This window comes from Nerophis lumbriciformis, linkage group LG07, assembly GCF_033978685.3.
Source record: "Nerophis lumbriciformis linkage group LG07, RoL_Nlum_v2.1, whole genome shotgun sequence".
NCBI lineage: Eukaryota > Metazoa > Chordata > Actinopteri > Syngnathiformes > Syngnathidae > Nerophis > Nerophis lumbriciformis.
Window position 1 is genome coordinate 52,749,429 of NC_084554.2, and position 23,072 is coordinate 52,772,500.

Below are 23,072 nucleotides of genomic sequence, written 5' to 3' on the forward strand. Positions count from 1 at the left end.
CTGGGGGCGTGGCGACCTTCCTAGTAAACTTGCTAACTTCCTAGTAGCCTAGCTAACTTCCTGGGGGCGTGGATAACTTCATGGGGGCATGGCTAACCTCCTGGTAGCCTTTCTAACTTCCTGGGGGCGTGGCTAACTTCCTGGGAGCGTGGCTAACTTACTAGTAGTCTTGCTAACTTCCTGTGGGCGTGGCTAACCTCCTGGTAGCCTACCTAACTTCATGGGGGCATGGCTAACCTCCTGGTAGCCTACCTAACTTCATGGGGGCATGGCTAACCTCCTGGTAGCCTGGTTAACTTCCTCCATGCCCCCACAGCGTTTATTCTATGGTGGTTTTCCATGGCGGGCCACTCTACAAATAGTTTTGCCAGCACATTGAAGTCTAAAGTAGAAGAAATATTCACACGGTGTGGTTCTTGGCGGCAAACAAGGAAAAGACAAAGGTTGGATCCCACTCTGCAGGTGTTTTATATGATCATGTGACCTTCATAAATTAGAGCAAGTACAGTAGAAAAGTACTAAAGGCACTGTCAGAAGCATGAAGAAGGACATGGATCATGTTGAGGACTCACCCTGTCTGCCGCTTCATTTAGTTCTGATTTTAATTTGAAAAACACACTTTTATTTTCCAGAAAACGATAAATACATTATTAATAAATTGGTCTCAACACCAGCATCCGATTGTAAAAATGAAAATAGAAAATAAAAATTTCATCTAAATTATCTGTACATGTTTTCCTGTATCGACCTTTGTACACAGTGCCCCCTAGTGGTGGTTCTACAGTGTCACTGCAGCTCCTGAGAAAAAAGTCCAAACCTCCTGAGCGGGAGGCCCCCCCCCCCCCCCGCAGGCGCTCCTCAAGAGTCCGCCCTCCCGGAGGAGAAGAAGAAGAAGAAGTCCACGCCCCCACCCGGCGCCGGTCCACGTGACCTCACGCCTCCGAGTACGAGCTCTGCACCGTCAGTTTGTCCTTCTTCAGCTTGACGCCGTCCACCAGCTCGAAGTTGTAGTTCTCCAGGGCGGACAAGTTCCTCTCCGACATGCCGCCGTGCGAGCAGGCGCAGTAGAGGACCACGCCGCAGATGGCGCCCAGGAACACGCCCAGGGCGGACATGGCGATGATGGTGATGAGGATGGGGTCCAAGGTCTTCAGCATGTTGCCCGCCCCGCTGATCTGGTTGGTCTCCACCAAGTCTGGGTACTCGGTGATCTCCTCCACTGGAAGAGAGTGGACCATGTCAGGTGTAGGTCTGGTACTTGGTATCATTACAGTAGGTCTTGTACTTGGTATCATTACAGTGGATGTCAGGTGTAGGTCTGGTACTTGGTATCATTACAGTGGATGTCAGGTGTAGGTCTTGTACTTGGTATCATTACAGTGGATGTCAGGTGTAGGTTTTGTACTTGGTATCATTACAGTGGATCTCAGGTGTAGGTCTTGTACTTGGTATCATTACAGTGGATGTCAGGTGTAGGTCTTGTACTTGGTATCATTACAGTGGATGTCAGGTGTAGGTCTTGTACTTGGTATCATTACAGTGGATGTCAGGTGTAGGTGTTGTACTTGGTATCATTACAGTGAATGTCAGGTGTAGGTCTTTGGTATCATTACAGTGGATATCAGGTGTAGTTCTTGTACTTGGTATCATTACAGTGGATGTCAGGTGTAGGTCTTGTACTTGGTATCATTACAGTGGATGTCAAGTGTAGGTCTTATACTTGGTATCATTACAGTGGATGTCAGGTGTAGGTCTTGTACTTGGTATCATTACAGTGGATGTCAGGTGTAGGTCTTGTACTTGGTATCATTACAGTGGATGTCAAGTGTAGGTTTTGTACTTGGTATCATTACAGTGGATGTCAGGTGTAGGTTTTGTACTTGGTATCATTACAGTGGATGTCAGGTGTAGGTCTTGTACTTGGTATCATTACAGTGGATGTCAGGTGTACATCTTGTACTTGATATCATTACAGTGGATGTCGGGTGTAGGTCTTGTACTTGGTATCATTACAGTAGGTCTTGTACTTGGTATCATTACAGTGGATGTCAAGTGTAGGTTTTGTACTTGGTATCATTACAGTGGATGTCAGGTGTAGGTTTTGTACTTGGTATCATTACAGTGGATGTCAGGTGTAGGTCTTGTACTTGGTATCATTACAGTGGATGTCAGGTGTAGGTCTTGTACTTGGTATCACTACAGTAGGTCTTGTACTTGGTATCATTACAGTGGATGTCAGGTGTAGGTCTTGTACTTGGTATCATTATAGTGGATTACAGGTGTAGGTCTTGTACTTGGTATCATTACAGTAGGTCTTGTACTTAGTATCAATACAGTGGATGTCAGGTGTAGGTCTTGTACTTGGTATCATTACAGTGGATGTCAGGTGTAGGTCTTGTACTTGGTATCATTACAGTAGGTCTTGTACTTGGTATCATTACAGTGGATGTCAGGTGTAGGTTTTGTACTTGGTATCATTACAGTAGGTCTTGTACTTGGTATCATTACAGTGGATGTCAGGTGTAGGTTTTGTACTTGGTATCATTACAGTGGATGTCAAGTGTAGGTTTTGTACTTGGTATCATTACAGTGGATGTCAGGTGTAGATCTTGTACTTGGTATCATTACAGTGGATGTCAGGTGTAGGTCTTGTACTTGGTATCATTACAGTGGATGTCAGGTGTAGGTTTTGGACTTGGTGTCATTACAGTGGATGTCAGGTGTAGGTTTTTTACTTGGTATCATTACAGTGGATGTCAGATGTAGGTCTTGTATTTGGTATCATTACAGTAGGTCTTGTACTTGGTATCATTACAGTGGATTACAGGTGTAGGTCTTGTACTTGGTATCATTACAGTGGATGTCAGGTGTAGGTCTTGTACTTGGTATCATTACAGTGGATGTCAAGTGTAGGTCTTCTACTTGGTATCATTACAGTAGGTCTTGTACTTGGTATCATTACAGTGGATGTCAGGTGTAGGTCTTGTACTTGGTATCGTTACAGTGGATGTCAGGTGTAGGTCTTGTACTTGGTATCATTACAGTGGAAGTCAGGTGTAGGTCTTGTACTTGGTATCATTACAGTGGATGTCAGGTGTAGGTTTTGTACTTGGTATCATTACAGTGGATGTCAGGTATAGGTCTTGTATTTGGTATCATTACAGTGGATGTCAGGTGTAGATCTTGTACTTGGTATCATTACAGTGGATGTCAGGTGTAGGTCTTGTACTTGGTATCATTACAGTGGATGTCGGGTGTAGGTCTTGTACTTGATATCATTACAGTGGATGTCGGGTGTAGGTCTTGTACTTGGTATCATTACAGTAAGTCTTGTACTTGGTATCATTACAGTGGATTACAGGTGTAGGTCTTGTACTTGGTATCATTACAGTGGATGTCAGGTGTAGGTCTTGTACTTGGTATCATTACAGTGGATGTCAGGTGTAGGTCTTGTACTTGGTATCATTACAGTGGATGTCAGGTGTAGGTCTTGTACTTGGTATCATTACAGTGGATTACAGGTGTAGGTCTTGTACTTGGTATCATTACAGTGGATGTCAGGTGTAGGTCTTGTACTTGGTATCATTACAGTGGATGTCAGGTGTAGGTCTTGTACTTGGTATCATTACAGTGGATGTCAAGTGTAGGTCTTGTACTTGGTATCATTACAGTGGATGTCAGGTGTAGGTCTTGTACTTGGTATCATTACAGTGGATGTCAGGTGTAGGTCTTGTACTTGGTATCATTGCAGTGGATGTCAGGTGTAGGTCTTGTACTTGGTATCATTACAGTGGATGTCATGTGTCGGTCTTGTACTTGGTATCATTACAGTGGATGTCAGGTGTATGTATTGTACTTGGTATCATTACAGTGGATGTCAGGTGTCGGTCTTGTACTTGGTATCATTACAGTAGGTCTTGTACTTGGTATCATTACAGTGGATGTCAAGTGTAGGTCTTGTACTTGGTATCATTGCAGTGGATGTCAGGTGTAGGTCTTGTACTTGGTATCATTACAGTGGATGTCAAGTGTAGGTCTTGTACTTGGTATCATTGCAGTGGATGTCAGGTGTAGGTCTTGTACTTGGTATCATTACAGTGAATGTCAGGTGTAGGTCTTTGGTATCATTACAGTGGATATCAGGTGTAGGTCTTGTACTTGGTATCATTGCAGTGGATGTCAGGTGTAGGTCTTGTACTTGGTATCATTACAGTGGATGGCAGGTGTAGGTCTTGTACTTGGTATCATTACAGTGGATGTCAGGTGTAGGTCTTGTACTTGGTATCATTACAGTAGGTCTTGTACTTGGTATCATTACAGTGGATGTCAGGTGTAGGTCTTGTATTTGGTATCATTACAGTGGATGTCAGGTGTAGGTCTTGTACTTGGTATCATTACAGTGGATGTCAGGTGTAGGTCTTGTACTTGGTATCATTACAGTGGATTACAGGTGTAGGTCTTGTACTTGGTATCATTACAGTAGGTCTTGTACTTGGTATCATTACAGTGGATGTCAGGTGTAGGTCTTGTACTTGGTATCATTACAGTGGATGTCAGGTGTAGGTCTTGTACTTGGTATCTTTACAGTAGGTCTTGTACTTGGTATCATTACAGTGAATGTCAGGTGTAGGTCTTGTACTTGGTATCATTACAGTGGATGTCAGGTGTAGGTCTTGTACTTGTATCATTACAGTGGATGTCAGGTGTAGGTCTTGTACTTGGTATCATTACAGTGGATGTCAGGTGTAGGTCTTGTACTTGGTATCATTACAGTGGATTACAGGTATAGGTCTTGTACTTGGTATCATTACAGTGGATGTCAGGTGTAGGTTTTGTACTTGGTGTCATTACAGTGGATGCCAGGTGTAGGTCTTGTACTTGGTATCATTACAGTGGATGTCAGGTGTAGGTCTTGTTTCTTCTGTACTATTTCTAAACATCCTCTTTTGTTCCACCTTACAAGTTCTATTTAATAAGAATAAAAGACTTACTGATCTCATTAAAGTTGTCCTCGGGCAGCATCGTCTCAGTGGGAACATCTGGATCTGCCCACACAGGAAACAAGGATTGATATCATTTTAGTGATCTGAACGCAGGACTGAGTTGTGACCCTGATCTCACCTTTACAGTCCGTGGCACTGAGGCCATTGAGGACCTTGACGTCGTCCACGGCGATGTCTCCCCAGCTCTTCCTCTCCACCAAGCCTTCGATCACCACCTGGGACGGGACGTGCATCTTTTAGGCGGCCGGTTCACAAAGCATGTCTGGGTAAACGCCAATTTATCAACAACACCCGGAAACGCTTCTCTGGGCCTCGAACTCATCTAAGACGAACTGATGAGAAGTGGAAAAGTGGGAAAGTGTGGCATACAGGTTTTGGAGCAACATATGTTGACATCCAAGCAACGTTACCATGGACGCCCCTGCTTATTTCAGCAAAACGATGCCAATTAGCCACGTGTTACAACAGCGTGGCTTCGTACTAAAACCTCCAAACGGGGATCCTTCACCTGCTAGGGCTTTTTAGTGCGCGGCACCAGGACGCAACCCTGGTGTAATCATAGTAGTATCGACTAGATACAGTCCTGTACTTGGTATCATTACAGTGGATGTCAGGTGTAAGTCTTGTACTTGGTATCATTACAGTGGGTGTCAGGTGTAAGTCTTGTACTTGGTATCATTACAGTGGATGTCAGGCGTAGGTCTTGTACTTGGTATCATTACAGGAAGTGCATCTTTTCGGCGGCCGGTTCACAAAGCATGTCTGGGTAAACGCCAATTTATCAACAACACCCGGAAGCGCTTTTTTGTACTAAAACCTCCAAACTGGGATCCTTCACCTGGTAGGGCTGTTTAGTGCGTGGCACCAGGACGCCACCCTGGTGTAATCATAGTAGTATTGACTAGATACGCTCCTGTACTTGGTATCATTACAGTGGGTGTCAGGTGTAGGTCTTGTACTTGGTATCATTACAGTGGATGTCAGGTGTAGGTCTTGTACTTGGTATCATTACAGTGGATGTCAGGTGTAGGTCTTGTACTTGGTATCATTACAGTGGATGTCAGGCGTAGGTCTTGTACTTGGTATCATTACAGGAAGTGCATCTTTTAGGCGGCCGGTTCACAAAGTATGTCTGGGTAAACGCGAATTTATCAACAACACCCGGAAACGCTTCTCTGGGCCCGAGCTCATCTAAGACGGACTGATGCCAAGTGGAAAAGTGGGAAAGTGTTCTGCGGCCTGACGAGTCCACATTTCAAATAGTTTTTGGAAACTGGGGACGTCGTGTCCGACTGCTATCCGGAATGTTCTAGGCGCAAAGTTGAAAAGGCAGCATAAGTGATGGTATGGGGGTGTGTTAGTGGGTAACTTACACATGTGTGAAGGTAGAATTAATGCTGGAAGGTACAGACAGGTTTTGGAGCAACATATGTTGCCATCCAAGCAATGTTACCATGGCCGCCCCTGCTTATTTCGGCAAAACGATGCCAATTAGCCACGTGCGACAACAGCGTACCAAACCTCCAAACGGGGATCCTTCACCTGGTAGAGCCCTGGTGCAATCATAGTAGTATCGACTAGATACACTCCTGTACTTGCTATTATTACAGTGGATAACGCCAATTTATCAACAACACCCGGAAACGCTTCTCTGGGCTTTAGCTCATCTAAGACGGACTGATGCAAAGTGGAAAAGTGGGAAAGTGTGGCCTGACGAGTCCACATTTTCAAGTAGTTTTTGGAAACCGGGGACGTCGTGTCCGACTCCAATCCGGACTGTTCTCGGCGCAAAATGGAAAAGCCCGCATCTGTGATGGTATGAGGGTGTGTTAGTGGGTAACTTACACATCTGTGAAGGCACCATTAATGTTGAAAGGTACATACAGGTTTTGGAGCAACATATGTTGCCATCCAAGCAACGTTACCATGGCCGCCCCTGCTTATTTCAGCAAAACGATGCCAATTAGCCACGTGCGACAACAGCGTACCAAACCTCCAAACGGGGATCCTTCACCTGGTAGAGCCCTGGTGCAATCATAGTAGTATCGACTAGATACACTCCTGTACTTGCTATTATTACAGTGGATAACGCCAATTTATCAACAACACCCGGAAACGCTTCTCTGGGCCTGAGCTCATCTAAGACGGACTGATGCCAAGTGGAAAAGTGGGAAAGTGTTCTGCGGCCTGACGAGTCCACATTTCAAATAGTTTTTCGGAACTGGGGACGTCGTGTCCGACTGCTATCCGGACTGGTCTAGGCGCAAAATGGAAAAGCCCACATCTGTGATGGTATGGGGGTGTGTTAGTGGGTAACTTACACATCTGTGAAGGCACTATTAATAATGAAAGGTACATACAGGTTTTGGAGCAACATATGTTAACATCCAAGCAATGTTATCATGGACGCCCCTGCTTATTTCAGCAAAACGATGCCAATTAGCCACGTGCGACAACAGCGTACCAAACCTCCAAACGGGGATCCTTCACCTGGTAGAGCCCTGGTGCAATCATAGTAGTATCGACTAGATACACTCCTGTACTTGCTATTATTACAGTGGATAACGCCAATTTATCAACAACACCCGGAAACGCTTCTCCGGGCCTGAGCTCACCTAAGACGGACTGATGCAAAGTGGGAAAGCGGGGAAAGTGTTCTGCGGCCTGACGAGTCCACATTTCAAATAGTTTTTGGGAACTGGGGACGTCGTGTCCGACTGCTATCCGGACTGTTCTAGGCGCAAAATGGAAAAGCCCGCATCTGTGATGGTATGAGGGTGTGTTAGTGGGTAACTTACACATCTGTGAAGGCACCATTAATGTTGAAAGATACATACAGGTTTTGGAGCAACATATGTTGACATCCAAGCAATGTTGTCATGGACGCCCCTGCTTATTTCAGCAAAACGATGCCAATTAGCCACGTGCGACAACAGCGTACCAAACCTCCAAACGGGGATCCTTCACCTGGTAGAGCCCTGGTGCAATCATAGTAGTATCGACTAGATACACTCCTGTACTTGCTATTATTACAGTGGATAACGCCAATTTATCAACAACACCCGGAAACGCTTCTCTGGGCCTCGAACTCATCTAAGACGAACTGATGCCAAGTGGAAAAGTGGGAAAGTGTTCTGTGGCCTGACGAGTCCACATTTTCAAATAGTTTTTGGAAACCGGGGACGTCGTGTCCGACTCCAATCCGGACTGTTCTCGGCGCAAAATGGAAAAGCCCGCATCTGTGATGGTATGAGGGTGTGTTAGTGGGTAACTTACACATCTGTGAAGGCACCATTAATGTTGAAAGATACATACAGGTTTTGGAGCAACATATGTTGACATCCAAGCAATGTTATCATGGACGCCCCTGCTTATTTCAGCAAAACGATGCCAATTAGCCACGTGCGACAACAGCGTAACAAACCTCCAAACGGGGATCCTTCACCTGGTAGAGCCCTGGTGCAATCATAGTAGTATCGACTAGATACACTCCTGTACTTGCTATTATTACAGTGGATAACGACAATTTATCAACAACACCCGGAAACGCTTCTCTGGGCCTGAGCTCATATAAGACGGACTGATGCCAAGTGGGAAAGTGGGAAAGTGTTCTGCGGCCTGACGAGTCCACATTTCAAATAGTTTTTGGGAACTGGGGACGTCGTGTCCGACTGCTATCCGGACTAATCTAGGCGCAAAGTGTAAAAGCCCGCATCTGTGATGGTATGAGGGTGTGTTAGTGGGTAACTTACACATCTGTGAAGGCACCATTAATGTTGAAAGATACATACAGGTTTTGGAGCAACATATGTTAACATCCAAGCAATGTTATCATGGACGCCCCTGCTTATATCAGCAAAACGATGCCAATTAGCCACGTGCGACAACAGCGTACCAAACCTCCAAACAGGGATCCTTCACCTGGTAGAGCCCTGGTGCAATCATAGTAGTATCGACTAGATACACTCCTGTACTTGCTATTATTACAGTGGATAACGCCAATTTATCAACAACACCCGGAAACGCTTCTCTGGGCCTGAGCTCATCTAAGACGGACTGATGCCAAGTGGAAAAGTGGGAAAGTGTTCCGCGGCCTGATGAGTCCACATTTTCAAATAGTTTTTGGGAACTGGGGACGTCATGTCCGACTGCTATCCGGACTGTTCTAGGCGCAAAGTGGAAAAGCCCGCATCTGTGATGGTATGAGGGTGTGTTAGTGGGTAACTTACACATCTGTGAAGGCACCATTAATGTTGAAAGGTACATACAGGTTTTGGAGCAACATATGTTGACATCCAAGCAATGTTACCATGGCCGCCCCTGCTTATTTCAGCAAAACGATGCCAATTAGCCACGTGCGACAACAGCGTACCAAACCTCCAAACGGGGATCCTTCACCTGGTAGAGCCCTGGTGCAATCATAGTAGTATCGACTAGACACACTCCTGTACTTGCTATTATTACAGTGGATAACGCCAATTTATCAACAACACCCGGAAACGCTTCTCTGGGCCCCGAGCTCATCTAAGACGGACTGATGCCAAGTGGGAAAGTGGGAAAGTGTTCTGCGGCCTGACGAGTCCACATTTCAAATAGTTTTTGGGAACTGTGGACGTCGTGTCCGACTGCAATCCGGAATGTTCTAGGCGCAAAGTTGAAAAGCCGGCATGTGTGATGGTATGGGGGTGTGTTAGTGGGTAACTTACACATCTGTGAAGGTAGCATTAATGCTGGAAGGTACATACAGGTTTTGGAGCAACATATGTTGACATCCAAGCAACGTTATTATGGACGCCCCTGCTTATTTCAGCAAAACGATGCCAATCAAAATACAACAGTGTGGCTTCGTACTAAAACCTCCAAACGGGGATCCTTCACCTGGTAGGGCTTGTTGGTGCGCGGCACCAGGACCCGGCCCTCCCTCCAGCGGTTGCCCTGGTGACCGTTGACGGTCCAGAGCAGGACGTCGGCGGGCCCGTCGGCCGTCTGCCGCCGCTGCTTGACGTGCAGCATGCCGATGTGCGAGCCGAACATGTGATACCAGAAGGACACGCACAGGTCCGCCTGCGGGGGGGAGACCGGCGGGCTGACCAGCCGGGCCACCTTCGTCTCCTGGAGACCCGTCGCTGAGGTGAAGATGAAGTTTCCTGAGCCGCCTGGTGGGAAGGAACCAAAGTCCAGATGTTGAGAAGACCTACACCTGACATCCACTGTAATGATACCAAGTACAAGACCTACACCTGACATCCACTGTAATGATACCAATTACAAGACCTACACCTGACATCCACTGTAATGATACCAAGTACAAGACCTACACCTGACATCCAATGTAATGATACCAAGTACAAGACCTACACCTGACATCCACTGTAATGATACCAAGTACAAGACCTACACCTGACATCCACTGTAATGATACCAAGTACACGACCTACACCTGACATCCACTGTAATGATACCAAGTACAAGACCTACACCTGACATCCACTGTAATGATACCAAGTACAAGACCTACACCTGACTTCCAATGTAATGATACCAGGTACAAGACCGACACCTGACATCCACTGTAATGATACCAAGTACAAGACCTACACCTGATATCCACTGTAATGATACCAAGTACAAGACCTACACCTGACATCCACTGTAATGATACCAAGTACAAGACCTACACCTGATATCCACTGTAATGATACCAAGTACAATACATTCACCTGACATCCACTGTAATGATACCAAGTACAAGACCCACACCTGACATCCACTGCAATGATACCAAGTACAAGACCTACACCTGATATCCACTGTAATGATACCAAGTACAATACATTCACCTGACATCCACTGTCATGATACCAAGTACAAGACCTACCCTTGACATCCACTGTAATGATACCAAGTACAAGACCTACCCTTGATATCCACTGTAATGATACCAAGTACAATACATTCACCTGACATCCACTGTCATGATACCAAGTACAAGACCTACACCTGACATCCACTGTAATGATACCAAGTACAAGACCTACACCTGACATCCACTGTAATGATACCAAGAACAAGACCGACACCTGACATCCACTGTAATGATACCAAGTACACGACCTACACCTGACATCCACTGTAATGATACCAAGTACAAGACCTACACCTGACATCCACTGTAATGATACCAAGTACAAGACCTACACCTGACATCCACTGTAATGATACCAAGTACAAGACCTACACCTGACATCCACTGTAATGATACCAAGTACAAGACCTACACCTGTCATCCACTGTAATTATACCAAGTACAAGACCTACACCTGACATCCACTGTAATGATACTAAGTACAAGACCTACACCTGACATCCACTGTAATGATACCAAGTACAAGACCGACACCTGACTTCCACTGTAATGATACCAAGTACAAGACCGACACCTGACATCCACTGTAATGATACCAAGTACAAGACCTACACCTGACTTCCACTGTAATGATACCAAGTACAAGACCTACACCTGACATCCACTGTAATGATACCAAGTACAAGACCTACACCTGACATCCACAGTAATGATACCAAGTACAAGACCTACACCTGACATCCACTGCAATGATACCAAGTACAAGGCCTACACCTGACATCCACTGTAATGATACTAAGTACAAGACCTACACCTGACATCCACTGTAATGATACCAAGTACAAGACCTACACCTGACATCCACTGTAATGATACCAAGTACAAGGCCTACACCTGACATCCACTGTAATGATACCAAGTACAAGAACTACACCTGACATCCACTGCAATGATACCAAGTACAAGACCTACACCTGACATCCACTGTAATGATACCAAGTACAAGACCTACACCTGACATCCACTGTAATGATACCAAGTACAAGACCTACACCTGACATCCACTGTATGATACCAAGTACAAGACCTATTCCTGACATCCACTGTAATGATACCAAGTACAAGACCTACACCTGACATCCACTGTAATGATACCAAGTACAAGACCTATTCCTGACATCTACTGTAATGATACCTGTATGGTCCATGTTGGGTCCGGTGTTGAGGGTGGGTGTGCCACTGGACTGGATCTGCCAGCGAGAGTTGGTATCCTCTGAAGTCCACCTGCAGAAGGACGGATCGTTGGCCCAGCCGAAATCACACGCAAACCACCTCAAATCTGCAACAACAACAAAGTTTGCGATCAATCAACAGTTGACTTTTTTTAACACCCGTTTACAAAACCTTCATTGTAGCCTGATTTAGCCATTCCTTTACCACTTTTGAGGTGTGTTTGGGGTCATTGACCTGTTGGAACACCCAACTGCGCCCAAGACCCAACCTCCGGGCTGATGATTTTGGAGGTAATAATAATTTTTCATTGTCCCATTTACTCTCTGTAAAGCAGCAGTTCCTTTGGCAGCAAAACAGGCCCAGAGCATAATACTACCACCACCATGCTTGACGGTAGGGCTGGTGTTCCTGGGATTAAAGAACTCATCTTTTCTCCTCCGAACATATTGCTGGGTATTGTGGCCAAACAGCTCCGTTTTTGTTTCATCTGACATCACATGGACAAAGATAAGACCTTCTGGAGGAAAGTTCTGTGCTCAGATGAAACAAAAATGGAGCTGTTTGGCCACAAATGTTCCACCTGACAAATGTTCCACCTAACAAATGTTCCAACAGACAAATGTTCCACCAGACAAATGATCCATTAAACAAATGTTTCACCAAACAAATGTCCAACCAAACAAATGTTCCACCTAACAAAATGTGCCACCTAACAAATGTTCCACCAAACAAATGTTCCACCTAACAAATTTTCCAACCAAACAAATGTTCCACCTAACAAAATGTTCCACCTAACAAATGTTCCACGAAACAAAATGTTCCACCAAACAAAATGTTCCAACCAAACAAATGTTCCACTAAACAAATGTTCTACCAAACAAATGTTCCACCTAACAAATGTTCCACCTAAAATAATGTTCCACCTAACAAATGTTCCACCTAACAAAATGTCCCACCAAACAAAATGTTCCACCAAACAAATGTTCCAACAAAACAAATGTTCCACTAAACAAATGTTCTACCAAACAAATGTTCCACCTAAAAAAATGTTCCACCTAACAAAATGTTCCATCTAACAAATGTTCCACCTAACAAAATGTTCCACTTAACAAAATGTTCCACCTAACAAATGTTCCAACCAAAATAATGTTCCACCTAACAAATGTTCCACCTAACAAAATGTCCCACATAACAAATGTTCCACCTAACAAATGTTCAACCAAACAAATGTTCCACCTAACAAATGTTCCACCTAACAAATGATCCATCAAACAAATGTTCCACCTAACACATGTTCCAACCAAAATAATGTTCCACCTAACAAATGTTCCACCTAACAAATGTTCCACCAAACAAATGTTCCACCTAACAAATTTTCCAACCAAACAAATGTTCCACCTAACAAAATGTTCCACCTAACAAATGTTCCACGAAACAAAATGTTCCACCAAACAAAATGTTCCAACCAAACAAATGTTCCACTAAACAAATGTTCTACCAAACAAATGTTCCACCTAACAAATGTTCCACCTAAAATAATGTTCCACCTAACAAATGTTCCACCTAACAAAATGTCCCACCAAACAAAATGTTCCACCAAACAAATGTTCCAACAAAACAAATGTTCCACTAAACAAATGTTCTACCAAACAAATGTTCCACCTAAAAAAATGTTCCACCTAACAAAATGTTCCATCTAACAAATGTTCCACCTAACAAAATGTTCCACTTAACAAAATGTTCCACCTAACAAATGTTCCAACCAAAATAATGTTCCACCTAACAAATGTTCCACCTAACAAAATGTCCCACATAACAAATGTTCCACCTAACAAATGTTCAACCAAACAAATGTTCCACCTAACAAATGTTCCACCTAACAAATGATCCATCAAACAAATGTTCCACCTAACACATGTTCCAACCAAAATAATGTTCCACCTAACAAATGTTCCACCTAACAAAATGTCCCACCAAACAAAATGTTCCACCAAACAAATGTTCCAACAAAACAAATGTTCCACTAAACAAATGTTCCACCTAACAAAATGTTCCACTTAACAAAATGTTCCACCTAACAAATGTTCCACCAAACAAATGTTCCACCTAACAAATGTTCCACCAAACAAATGTTCCACTTAACAAAATGTTCCACCTAACAAATGTTCCACCAAACAAATGTTCCACCTAACAAATGTGTTCCATCAAACAAATGTTCCACCAGACAAAAGATCCATCAAACAAATGTTCCACCTAACAAATGTTCCACCAGACAAATGATCCATCAAACAAATGTTTCACCTAACAAATGTTCCAACCTAAATAATGTTCCACCTAACAAATGTTCCACCTAACTAAATGTCCCACCTAACAAATGTTCCACCTAACAAATGTTCAACCAAACAAATGTTCCACCAAACAAATGTTCCACCTAACAAAGTGTCCCACCTAACAAAATGTCCCACCTAACAAATGTTCCACCTAACAAAATGTCCCACTTAACAAATGTTCCACCTAACAAAATGTCCCACCTAACAAATGTTCCACCAAACAAATGTTCCACCAAACAAATGTTCCACCTAACAACATGTTCCACCAAACAAAATGTTCCACCTAACAACATGTTCCACCAAACAAAATGTTCCACCAAACAAATGTCCCACCTAACAAAATGTCCCACATAACAAATGTTCCACCTAACAAATGTTCAACCAAACAAATGTTCCACCTAACAAATGATCCATCAAAAAAATTGTTCCACCTAACAAATGTTCCAACCAAAATAATGTTCCACCTAACAAAATGTCCCACTTAACAAAATGTTCCACCTAACAAAATGTCCCACCTAACAAATGTTCCACCTAACAAATGTTCCACTTAACAAAATGTTAAACCTAACAAAATGTTCCACCTAACAAAATGTTTCACCAAACAAATGTTCCACCAAACAAAATGTTCCACCAAACAAATGTTCCACCAAACAAAATGTTCCACCAAACAAATGTTCCACCTAACAAAATGTTCCACCTAACAAATGTTCCACCTAACAAATGTTCCACCTAACAAAATGTTACACCTAACAAATGTTCCACCTAGCAAAATGTTCTACCTAACAAAATGTTCCACCTAACAAAATGTTCCACCTAACAAATGTTCCACCAAACAAATGTTCCACCTAACAAATGTTCCACCAAACAAATGTCCACCTAACAAAATGTTCCACCTAACAAAATGTTCCACCTAACAAATGTTCCACCTAACAAATGTTCCACCTAACAAAACAAATGTTCCACCTAACAAAATGTTCCACCTAACAAATGTTCACCAAACAAATGTTCCACCCAACAAAATGTCCCACCTAACAAAATGTTCCACCTAACAAAATGTTCCACCTAACAAATGTTCCACCAAACAAATGTTCCACCGAACAAATGTTCCACCTAACAAAATGTTCCACCTAATAAATGTTCCACCTAACAAGATGTTCCACCTAACAAAATGTTCCACCTAACAAATGTTCCACCTAACAAATGTTCCACCAAACAAATGTTCCACCTAACAAAATGTTCCACCTAACAAATGTTCACCAAACAAATGTTCAATCCAACAAAATGTTCCACCTAACAAATGTTACACCTAACAAATGTTCCACCTAACAAAATGTTCCACCTAACAAATGTTCCACCTAACAAATGTTCCACCAAACAAATGTTCCACCTAAAAAATGTTCCACCAAACAAATGTTCCACCAAACAAATGTTCCACCAAACAAATGTTCCACCTAACAAATGTTCCAACCAAAATAATGTTCCACCTAACAAATGTTCCACCTAACAAAATGTCCCACCTAACAAATGTTCCACCTAACAAAATGTGCCACCTAACAAATGTTCCACCCAACAAATGTTCCACCTAACAAATTTTCCAACCAAACAAATGTTCCACCTAACAAATGTTCCACTTAACAAAATTTTCCACCTAACAAAATGATCCACCTAAAAATTGTTCCACCTAAAAAATGTTCCACCAAACAGATGTTCCACCAAACAAAATGTTCCACCAAACAAATGTTCCACCTAACAAAATGTTCCATCTAACAAAATGTTCCACCAAACAAATGTTCCACCAAACAAAATGTTCCACCAAACAAATGTTCCACCTAACAAATGTTACACCTAACAAAATGTTCCACCTAACAAATGTTCCACCTAGCAAAATGTTCCACCTAACAGTTGTTCCACCGAACAAATGTTCCAGCTAACAAAATGTTCCACCTAACAAAATTTTCCACCAAACAAATGTTCCACCTAACAAATGTTCCACCTAACAAAATGTTCCACCAAACAAATGTTCCACCTAACAAATGTTCCACCTAACAAAATGTTCCACCTAACAAAAGTTCACCAAACAAATGTTCCACCCAACAAAATGTTCCACCTAACAAAATTTTCCACCTAGCAAAATGTTCCACCTAACAAATGTTCCACCAAACAAATGTTCCACCAAACAAAATGTTCCACCAAACAAATGTTCCACCTAACAACATGTTCCACCAAACAAAATGTTCCACCAAACAAATGTTCCACCTAACAACATGTTCCACCAAACAAAATGTTCCACCAAACAAATGTTCCACCTACCAAAATGTTCCACCTAACACAATGTTCCACCTAACAAATGTTCCACCTAACAAATGTTCCACCCAACAAAATGTTACACCTAACAAATGTTCCACCTAGCAAAATGTTCTACCTAACAAAATGTTCCACCGAACAAAATGTTCCACCTAACAAATGTTCCACCAAACAAATGTTCCACCTAACAAAATGTTCCACCTAACAAATGTTCCGACAAACAAATGTTCCACCAAATAAATGTTCCACCAAACAAATGTTCCACCTAACAAATGTTCCACAAAGAAATGTTCCACCTAAAAATGTTCCACCAGACAAACTGTTCCACCAAACAAATGTTCCAACAAAACAAATGTTCCACGAAACAAATGTTCTACCAAACCAATGTTCCACCTAAAAAATGTTCCACCTAACAAAATGTTCCACCTAACAAATGTTGCACCCAACAAAATGTTCCACTTAACAAAATGTTCCACCTAACAAATGTTCCACCAAACAAATGTTCCACCTAACAAAATGTTCCACCTAACAAATGTTCCACCAAACAAATGTTTCACCCAACAAAATGTTCCACTTAACAAAATGTTCCACCTAACAAATGTTCCACCAAACAAATGTTCCACCTAACAAAATGTTCCACCTAACAAATGTTCCACCAAACAAATGTTCCACCCAACAAAATGTTCCACCTAATAAAATGTTTCACCTAGCAAATTGTTCCACCTAACAAATGTTCCACCAAACAAATGTTCCACCAAATAAAATGTTCCACCAAACAAATGTTCCACCTAACAAAATGTTCCACCTAACACAATGTTCCACCTAACAAATGTTCCACCAAACAAATGTTCCACCTAACAAAATGTTCCACCTAACAAATGTTCCACCTAACAAATGTTACACCTAACAAAATGTTACACCTAACAAATGTTCCACCTAGCAAAATGTTCTACCTAACAAAATGTTCCACCTAACAAAATGTTCCACCTAACAAAATGTTCCACCTATCAAATGTTCCCCCTAACAAATGTTCCACCTAACAAAATGTCCCACCTAACAAATGTTCCACCAAACAAAATGTCCCACCTAACAAATGTTCCACCTAACAAATGTTCCACCAAACAAATGCTCCATCAAACAAATGTTCCACCTAACAAAATGTTCCACCTAACAAATGTTCCACCAAACAAAATGTTCCACCAAACAAAATGTTCCAACCAAACAAATGTTCCACTAAACAAATGTTCTACCAAACAAATGTTCCACCTAACATATGTTCCACTTAACAAAATGTTAAACCTAACAAAATGTTCCACCTAACAAAATGTTCCATCAAACAAATGTTCCACCAAACAAAATGTTCCACCAAACAAATGTTCCACCTAACAAAATGTTACACCTAACAAATGTTCCACCTAACAAAATGTTCCATCTAACAAAATGTTCCACCAAACAAAATGTTTCACCAAACAAATGTTCCACCTAACAAATGTTCCACCAAACAAATGCTCCATCAAACAAATGTTCCACCTAACAAAATGTTCCACCTAACAAATGTTCCACCAAACAAAATGTTCCACCTAACAAAATGTTCCACCTAACAAATGTCCCACCTAACAAAATGTTCCACCTAATAAAATGTTCCACCTAACAAAATGTTCCACCTAACAAAATGTTCCACCTAACAAATGTTCCACCAAACAAATGTTCCACCTAACAAATGTTCCACCAAACAAATGTTCCACCTAACAAAATGTCCCACCTAACAAATGTTCTACCTAACAAATGTTCCACCAAACAAATGCTCCATCAAACAAATGTCCCACCTAACAAAATGTTCCTCCTAACAAATGTTCCACCAAACAAAATGTTCCACCAAACAAAATGTTCCAACCAAACAAATGTTCCACTAAACAAATGTTCCACCAAACAAATGTTCCACCTAACAAAATGTTCCACCTAACAAATGTTCCACCTAACAAATGTTACACCTAACAAAATGTTACACCTAACAAATGTTCCACCTAGCAAAATGTTCTACCTAACAAAATGTTCCACCTAACAAAATGTTCCACCTAACAAAATGTTCCACCTATCAAATGTTCCCCCTAACAAATGTTCCACCTAACAAAATGTCCCACCTAACAAATGTTCCACCAAACAAAATGTCCCACCTAACAAATGTTCCACCTAACAAATGTTCCACCAAACAAATGCTCCATCAAACAAATGTTCCACCTAACAAAATGTTCCACCTAACAAATGTTCCACCAAACAAAATGTTCCACCAAACAAAATGTTCCAACCAAACAAATGTTCCACTAAACAAATGTTCTACCAAACAAATGTTCCACCTAACATATGTTCCACTTAACAAAATGTTAAACCTAACAAAATGTTCCACCTAACAAAATGTTCCATCAAACAAATGTTCCACCAAACAAAATGTTCCACCAAACAAATGTTCCACCTAACAAAATGTTACACCTAACAAATGTTCCACCTAACAAAATGTTCCATCTAACAAAATGTTCCACCAAACAAAATGTTTCACCAAACAAATGTTCCACCTAACAAATGTTCCACCAAACAAATGCTCCATCAAACAAATGTTCCACCTAACAAAATGTTCCACCTAACAAATGTTCCACCAAACAAAATGTTCCACCTAACAAAATGTTCCACCTAACAAATGTCCCACCTAACAAAATGTTCCACCTAATAAAATGTTCCACCTAACAAAATGTTCCACCTGACAAAATGTTCCACCTAACAAATGTTCCACCAAACAAATGTTCCACCTAACAAATGTTCCACCAAACAAATGTTCCACCTAACAAAATGTCCCACCTAACAAATGTTCTACCTAACAAATGTTCCACCAAACAAATGCTCCATCAAACAAATGTCCCACCTAACAAAATGTTCCTCCTAACAAATGTTCCACCAAACAAAATGTTCCACCAAACAAAATGTTCCAACCAAACAAATGTTCCACTAAACAAATGTTCTACCAAACAAATGTTCCACCTAACATATGTTCCACTTAACAAAATGTTAAACCTAACAAAATGTTCCACCTAACAAAATGTTCCATCAAACAAATGTTCCACCAAACAAAATGTTCCACCAAACAAATGTTCCACCTAACAAAATGTTACACCTAACAAATGTTCCACCTAACAAAATGTTCCATCTAACAAAATGTTCCACCAAACAAAATGTTTCACCAAACAAATGTTCCACCTAACAAATGTTCCACCAAACAAATGCTCCATCAAACAAATGTTCCACCTAACAAAATGTTCCACCTAACAAATGTTCCACCAAACAAAATGTTCCACCTAACAAAATGTTCCACCTAACAAATGTCCCACCTAACAAAATGTTCCACCTAATAAAATGTTCCACCTAACAAAATGTTCCACCTAACAAAATGTTCCACCTAACAAATGTTCCACCAAACAAATGTTCCACCTAACAAATGTTCCACCAAACAAATGTTCCACCTAACAAAATGTCCCACCTAACAAATGTTCTACCTAACAAATGTTCCACCAAACAAATGCTCCATCAAACAAATGTCCCACCTAACAAATGTTCCTCCTAACAAATGTTCCACCAAACAAAATGTTCCACCAAACAAAATGTTCCAACCAAACAAATGTTCCACTAAACAAATGTTCTACCAAACAAATGTTCCACCTAACAAATGTTCCACCTAACAAAATGTTCCACCTAACAAAATGTTCCACCTAACAAATGTTCCACCAAACAAATGTTCCACCTAACAAATATTCCACCAAACAAATGTTCCACCTAAAAAATGTTCCACCAGACAAATGTTCCACCTAACAAATGTTGCACCTAACAAAATGTTCCACCTAACAAATGATCCACCTAACAAAATGTTCCATCTAACAAAATGTTCCACCAAACAAAATGTTTCACCAAACAAATGTTCCACCTAACAAATGTTCCACCAAACAAATGCTCCATCAAACAAATGTTCCACCTAACAAAATGTTCCACCTAACAAATGTTCCACCAAACAAAATGTTCCACCTAACAAAATGTTCCACCTAACAAATGTCCAACCTAACAAAATGTTCCACCTAATAAAATGTTCCACCTAACAAAATGTTCCACCTAACAAAATGTTCCACCTAACAAATGTTCCACCAAACAAATGTTCCACCTAACAAATGTTCCACCAAACAAATGTTCCACCTAACAAAATGTCCCACCTAACAAATGTTCTACCTAACAAATGTTCCACCAAACAAATGCTCCATCAAACAAATGTCCCACCTAACAAAATGTTCCTCCTAACAAATGTTCCACCAAACAAAATGTTCCACCAAACAAAATGTTCCAACCAAACAAATGTTCCACTAAACAAATGTTCTACCAAACAAATGTTCCACCTAACATATGTTCCACTTAACAAAATGTTAAACCTAACAAAATGTTCCACCTAACAAAATGTTCCATCAAACAAATGTTCCACCAAACAAAATGTTCCACCAAACAAATGTTCCACCTAACAAAATGTTACACCTAACAAATGTTCCACCTAACAAAATGTTCCATCTAACAAAATGTTCCACCAAACAAAATGTTTCACCAAACAAATGTTCCACCTAACAAATGTTCCACCAAACAAATGCTCCATCAAACAAATGTTCCACCTAACAAAATGTTCCACCTAACAAATGTTCCACCAAACAAAATGTTCCACCTAACAAAATGTTCCACCTAACAAATGTCCCACCTAACAAAATGTTCCACCTAATAAAATGTTCCACCTAACAAAATGTTCCACCTAACAAAATGTTCCACCTAACAAATGTTCCACCAAACAAATGTTCCACCTAACAAATGTTCCACCAAACAAATGTTCCACCTAACAAAATGTCCCACCTAACAAATGTTCTACCTAACAAATGTTCCACCAAACAAATGCTCCATCAAACAAATGTCCCACCTAACAAATGTTCCTCTTAACAAATGTTCCACCAAACAAAATGTTCCACCAAACAAAATGTTCCAACCAAACAAATGTTCCACTAAACAAATGTTCTACCAAACAAATGTTCCACCTAACAAATGTTCCACCTAACAAAATGTTCCACCTAATAAAATGTTCCACCTAACAAAATGTTCCACCTAACAAAATGTTCCACCTAACAAATGTTCCACCAAACAAATGTTCCACCTAACAAATGTTCCACCAAACAAATGTTCCACCTAACAAAATGTCCCACCTAACAAATGTTCTACCTAACAAATGTTCCACCAAACAAATGCTCCATCAAACAAATGTCCCACCTAACAAATGTTCCTCTTAACAAATGTTCCACCAAACAAAATGTTCCACCAAACAAAATGTTCCAACCAAACAAATGTTCCACTAAACAAATGTTCTACCAAACAAATGTTCCACCTAACAAATGTTCCACCTAACAAAATGTTCCACCTAACAAAATGTTCCACCTAACAAATGTTCCACCAAACAAATGTTCCACCAAACAAATGTTCCACCAAACAAATGTTCCACCTAAAAAATGTTCCACCAGACAAATGTTCCACCTAACAAATGTTGCACCTAACAAAATGTTCCACCTAACAAATGTTCCACCTAACAAAATGTTCCACCTAACAAAATTTTCCACCAAACAAATGTTCCAACTAACAAATGTTCCACCTAACAAAATGTTCCACCTAACAAAATGTTCCACCTAACAAATGTTCCACCAAACAAATGTTCCACCTAACAAAATGTTCCACCTAACAAATGTTCCACCAAACAAATGTTCCACCCAACAAAATGTTCCACCTAACAAAACATTCCACCTAGCAAAATGTTCCACCTAACAAATGTTCCACCAAACAAATGTCCCACCAAACAAAATGTTCCACCAAACAAATGTTCCACCAAACAAAATGTTCCACCAAACAAATGTCCCAACTAACAAAATGTTCCACCAAACAAAATGTTCCACCTAACAAATGTTCCACCAAACAAATGTTCCACCTAACAAATGTTCCACCTAACAAAATGTTCCACCTAACAAAATGTTTCACCAAACAAATGTTCCACCAAACAAAATGTTCCACCAAACAAATGTTCCACCTAACAACATGTTCCACCAAACAAAATGTTCCACCAAACAAATGTCCCACCTAACAAAATGTCCCACATAACAAATGTTCCACCTAACAAATGTTCAACCAAACAAATGTTCCACCAAACAAATGTTCCACCTAACAAATGATCCATCAAAAAAATGTTCCACCTAACAAATGTTCCAACCAAAATAATGTTCCACCTAA

At 41.1% G+C, this 23,072-nt stretch overlaps 1 protein-coding gene across 2 annotated transcripts in view; it reads right to left on the reverse strand.

Annotated features, from left to right (window-relative positions):
* Window positions 1–858: 858 nt before the first annotated feature.
* Window positions 859–23,072, reverse strand: part of nrp1a (neuropilin 1a) — a 249,455-nt gene continuing 227,241 nt past the window's right edge. For both annotated transcript variants that reach the window (XM_061964875.1, XM_061964874.1), the window contains exons 14-18: window positions 12,065–12,208; window positions 9,882–10,159; window positions 5,122–5,218; window positions 4,992–5,045; window positions 859–1,219 (exon numbers count right to left, since the gene is read on the reverse strand). In XM_061964875.1, the coding sequence (XP_061820859.1) occupies window positions 933–1,219; window positions 4,992–5,045; window positions 5,122–5,218; window positions 9,882–10,159; window positions 12,065–12,208 (860 nt within the window). In that variant the 3' untranslated portion in view covers window positions 859–932. The remainder of the gene's footprint in view (window positions 1,220–4,991; window positions 5,046–5,121; window positions 5,219–9,881; window positions 10,160–12,064; window positions 12,209–23,072) is intronic.